The 5,142-nt window shown below is 37.5% G+C and overlaps 1 protein-coding gene across 1 annotated transcript; it reads left to right on the top strand.

Moving 5' to 3' along the window:
* Positions 1 to 3,030: 3,030 nt before the first annotated feature.
* LOC122073786 (UPF0481 protein At3g47200-like) lies at positions 3,031 to 4,335 on the top strand. Its single transcript, XM_042638417.1, has one exon. The coding sequence runs from the start codon at positions 3,031 to 3,033 to the stop codon at positions 4,333 to 4,335; it is 1,305 nt and encodes a 434-aa protein (XP_042494351.1).
* Positions 4,336 to 5,142: the final 807 nt, after the last annotated feature.

The following is a 5,142-nucleotide window of genomic DNA, read 5'->3' as shown; positions in this document are numbered from 1 at the left end:
TATGGTGGGTGCATGCATGATCACTGAGTTATGCCTTTATATTTTTTTATTTACGAATTTTTTTTTTCGGGTGAAAATCGTCTGCAATTGCTGCATCGATACAGTGAGCATCGGGTGATTGAGAACCCCTTGGGACTCGTGTCCAAATGTTCTCAGCCATCCGATGCTCACCATACCTCACCGCTCACTGCAAAGGATGTGGACTCTATTTTTTTCCCCCTTTTGTATCAAATAAAATCATTTATTGGTTTTTTACTCCATGATTTTGCTAAGGATTTTGATAAGTAGTTTAATTCTTGTTATGTTCCTCTCCTTCTACTTTTCTTTACTTTTAATATTCTTTATTATCTTTGCTTTGATCTATGTAGTTGACTCCATTTAGTTAGGACAAGATTGAATTATTGTTATTATTTTTAAAAACTGTTGCTATATATTATAGTTTTTTTTTTCTTAATATGAAGCTACAGTTTATTGCTTTGTCCACTCTCACAAGTTGCATGGACAACCATAATTAATATGTTACGATGAATCTACATAATTATTATTTAATACGGACTTTGTTGTTAATTTGTTTGTTTCTTTTTTTTTTTTGGGTAAAGATTGTTAATTTGTTTACATGTAATATAAGCTTTGTATATGTAGTAGATTGTTGTTGGCATGATGTAATATATATTATTTCTTATTTTATTTTATTTGTTAACGATGAGTATTCAAGGTCTGACTAGTCCCGCGGGTCCATAATGACCCCACAACCGCATGGACTGGATCATACCGGGGTTGAATGAGAACCATTTAACTTTCATTGAAAGCAGTGAAAAGCATTAAACAACCCATGTGAGTGGCCTAAGATGTACCTAGTGGGAGTCAAACTTAGGACACTCAAGTTTATGGCTCGTATCAAGTTCGTTGCTCACTTTTCCTTTTTATATAACTGCCCGGATCACCTTGGAATTGTCCCATAAGAATATTGTGCCCATTGTGTGGTATAAATTTAACCCAACCATTCTCTCTCTCTCTCTCTCTCTTATATGCAGGGCTTGAGGTCCTCCTGACAAATCATTAACATAGTTGCCCTTTTGGCCAAAAATCGTCCCATTAGATTTCACCTATTTATATTGTACTTGGCAATCAATAGAAACACATAATATTTTGAATCACAAATTTTCCATGCGTGTTCCACGTGTGTGAGGGTAACTCGCACCCACGGTGCAATATAGCATTACCGTTGACATCATCATTGGCATCACAAACAATAAAAGTATGGCCAAGGGATAGTCCGAGAATTTGTTAATTAGTTTTTGCAGTCACCAAAACCCTGAGACATGGCGTAGTAGTGTAGTTTTCCAAAAAAAAAAAAAAAAGAGTTAACAGTATACTACAGGATGCGAGATCAGATCAGATTAATTTATCATCTCTGCGAAGGGTCTGATGCAGCTAATTAATGCCTCTTAGAGTAGTAGTGTACTAGTTATTAAAAAAAATGCATGGTTAAGCCTAATTTAAGCTTTAAGGTAACAACACCAGTGATGATTTGGAGATCCAGCCCTTTATTGTCCCATAACATTATTGTAACCTTCCTGCTCCAAGTCGGTTGGGCTGCTGCCCATTCAGTCAGCAAAACGGTAAGCATTTGCACTGCATCATCTTCTTCTGTATAATAGGCTATGCTTGTGTTTGATTTAAATTTATGCTTTATCCAAGATCTTAATTTATCCTTTCCGTCAAGGGCCTGAGGCAAATAATACATGCCTCATAAAACAGTGTGTATTACTTAACATAAATGCTTAGTTAGTACAGGGGTGTAAGTTTGGCTCTAACTGCTCAAAACTCGACCTGGCCCGTCCTGAGCCTAAACAGGGTTTCGATTAAGATTTCTGACTCTGAGGGTGGGTTAGGGTTGAAAAACACTAACCCTGAGTTAGGGCTCGACCCAACCAATCCCTGATTTTAACATTGATTAATATAATATAATTTAGGGCCATCATCTTATTTAGAATAATGAAATCTGGGTCATTGATTATTATGGTAAGGTATCTATAACATTTATTATTGTGTTGCACTTCATAATTTTAATTGTATGTTGATCATTTGATATATTGGTGTTTATTTTTACTTTTTTATTTTTTATTTTTAATGCTATATCACAATTGGCAAAAACTGGGTTAGCCCAACCTTGGGAAAAATCAGGGCGAACTTGACCCTATCAGGGTCAATTAGGGCCTAATTGGGTTGACATGGGCCCTGCAGGGATGGGTTGTGCCTGAGTTGAGTTTTGGGGACTTGGGTTAAACTAGGATATTAAGAAATCCGGCCCAACCCTGCCCTTTTTCACCCCTAATTAAGCCTAATTTAAGCTTAAGATATCAACAGCACCATCTGAAATGTGGATCATGTTCTCGTGCAGGCTCATCCACACAGATGGAATCCATTACAGAGTTGGTTGTTGGGTGAATTCCATCTGTGTGGTTCAGCCCCGTACAAGAATGGTTCTTGCACGAGGACTTGATCCGCTCTCCCCGCTCCATCTCACACTGTCTATGCATGGGGTGTTCATGAGACCACCTTTGGGGTTTGGATCCATACCCATGGATGGACCGATGGAGTGGCATAGGTTGGGTGGTTACCTGCAGGGGAGAGTTACGTGATTAGGACCCAACCAGTCCTTTGGACTGTCTCTCTCTCTCTCTCACATGCAGGGCTTACACTACTTAAAACACTGACACCTTTGCCAAACTGTGTTGGCCAAGAATCGTCCCATTAGATTGCATGCTAATAAGGAGCTTTGTATATATATAAAAAAGAAAACCCTTGCCTAAGAGTTCAATTATTATTTTTGTAAGGATTTTTGTATATATTGTTATTGTTTCGCTTAAAAAAAAGGAAAATTTCCAAATTAATTTGGTCATTTGGTAATGAAGTCATACTAAACAATTGTAATCTTCTAGTTTTGACACAAACTTTGAATTATCAATACTAACGCTTGTGATATTTCCTTTACTAGTTGGAAAGAACGGTGAGGAACTTCACACAATGGCCAATGCTGCTGCTGCTAGTTTTTCAAAGAATAACGATGATGAAATCAGGATAATGGTAAATTCCATCGAAAAAGAACGAGTAGGGGTCTGTTCCTTGCTGTCGGTAAACAGTATATTTCGAGTGCCCCCGCTGATTCGAAAGCTAAGGCCAGAAGCCTACACACCTCAGTTAGTCTCAATTGGCCCTTTGCACTATAACGAGGAACACTTGCAGCTCATGCAATCACATAAATTGCGCTATTTAAATCATTTCCTAGATCGACAGAAAGGGAAAAAGACCTTGGATGATTATGTCAAAGCAGTGAGTGAGGTGAAAGAAGATGCTCGAAAATGTTATTCAGAAACCACTGGAAAGGGATTCCAAGAAGATGAGTTTGTCAAGATTATGGTGATAGATGGATGCTTTATACTGGAGTTCTTGGAGATCAATAAAAGAAGGGAGCGTGATGATTTAGTTTCAAATGATTTATTGTATTGGGAAATTCTCCAAGACCTGATTAATCTTGAAAATCAGCTTCCCTTTTGTGTTCTCAAGTGTTTATATGACAAAACCTATGAAGGGTTATCAACCCCAAACACCATGAGTCAAGAAATCTATGAGTCTCTGTTACGTTGGTTTGTAGAAGAGTTTCATGGCCCAGCAAAATTTCCATCAATCCAATTCCCAGAGGGCGAACCAAAGCACATTCTTGGTCTCTTACAAAAAGTCCTCATCAAATCATCTACGAGATCGAGGAAAGAGAGTAAAATGGAATTGGATCGTACGAGTTGTGCCTCAAAACTTAAGGGAGCTGGTGTCAAGTTCCAAAAGGCGGAGACATCTTTATTTGACATAAACTTTGACAAGGGAGAATTGACAATCCCAACCATTGTGATTGTTGACTCGACAGAACACATCCTTAGAAATCTCATTGCCTTTGAGCATTATCAAGAAGAAACTCGTTTTTTCTCAATCTACGCAACCTTCATGGATGGCCTCATTGATACTCACAGGGACGTGGAGTTGCTAGAAGAGGAGGGAATTATTGAGAACAAACTTGGCAACCCAGAAGATGTGGTGACCTTATTTAACAACATCGTCAAACATGTTGTGAACAACGATACTTATTTCTCAGGTGTTATCGAGGATGTGGAGAAGTATCAGAAAAAACTATGGAATAGATGGAGGGAAAGTTTAATAGAGAACTATTTCAACACACCATGGGCATTAATTTCATTCATTGCTGCACTCTTCCTCCTCATCTTCACACTTGGACAGACTATTTGTTCCATCTTACAAGTTGTATGGACGAAACCTTAATTAATAATATGTTATTATTTACTGCATTGTATGTTTGATTATGAATGTTGCGGTTTGATGGTCAATTGATTGAAACAGTCTCTCGACATTGTCGAGGTACAGTGTTGTTTGTTTACATGTTGTAATATAAGCTTTATATATGTACTGGATTGTTGTTGCCATGATGTAATACAAGCTTGCTCACTTTCCCTTTTTATCCAACACCCGGGATCACCTTAGAATTGTCTCTTAAGAATATTAATTATGTCCATTAATTGTGTGGTATAAACTTAACCCAACCAGTCCACCATCGGATCGGCTCTCTCTCTCTCTTTTGTTTGGTAAATGCTCTTTTTTTCTGTTTTCTCTCTCTTATATGCAGGGCATGAACTTGCTAACAGATCATTAAAACAGTCGCCCTTTTGGCCAAAAATCGTCCCATTAGATTGCACATATTTATATTGTACTTGGTTATCAATTAATTTTCTTTTGTATCAAATAAGGGCAAGTGTTTGATGATGAGTGGGACATAGGGACCTGGCTCAAAGGCACGCACCCTTAGGAGGACCACTTTTAATTCTTTTATGGGGAATTTACTATCACTCCCTTGAACTTGGCCTATATTTACTAAAAATCTCATGCTTTTTACTTTTTTACTGATACTCCCTTGCTTTTTTATTTTTACATATTTTTCTCTCCTGTTCTTTTTAAATACTCAGATTACCCTTCTTTTTCACTTGTAACCAATTACACTTTTTTTTTTTCTTCAAATTGATTGGTTTAAAACATGATTTGAACCAAACCACTTACAAGTTTTGTCTCATCCAA

This window comes from Macadamia integrifolia, chromosome 3, assembly GCF_013358625.1.
Source record: "Macadamia integrifolia cultivar HAES 741 chromosome 3, SCU_Mint_v3, whole genome shotgun sequence".
In the NCBI taxonomy this organism is placed as follows: Eukaryota; Viridiplantae; Streptophyta; class Magnoliopsida; order Proteales; family Proteaceae; genus Macadamia; species Macadamia integrifolia.
This window is presented reverse-complemented; position numbering and strand designations above follow the sequence as displayed.

Bases quoted from the DNA above. Each gene is read 5' to 3' on its own strand.
- LOC122073786 (XM_042638417.1), top strand. From the start codon at position 3,031: ATGGCCAATGCTGCTGCTGCTAGTTTTTCAAAGAATAACGATGATGAA.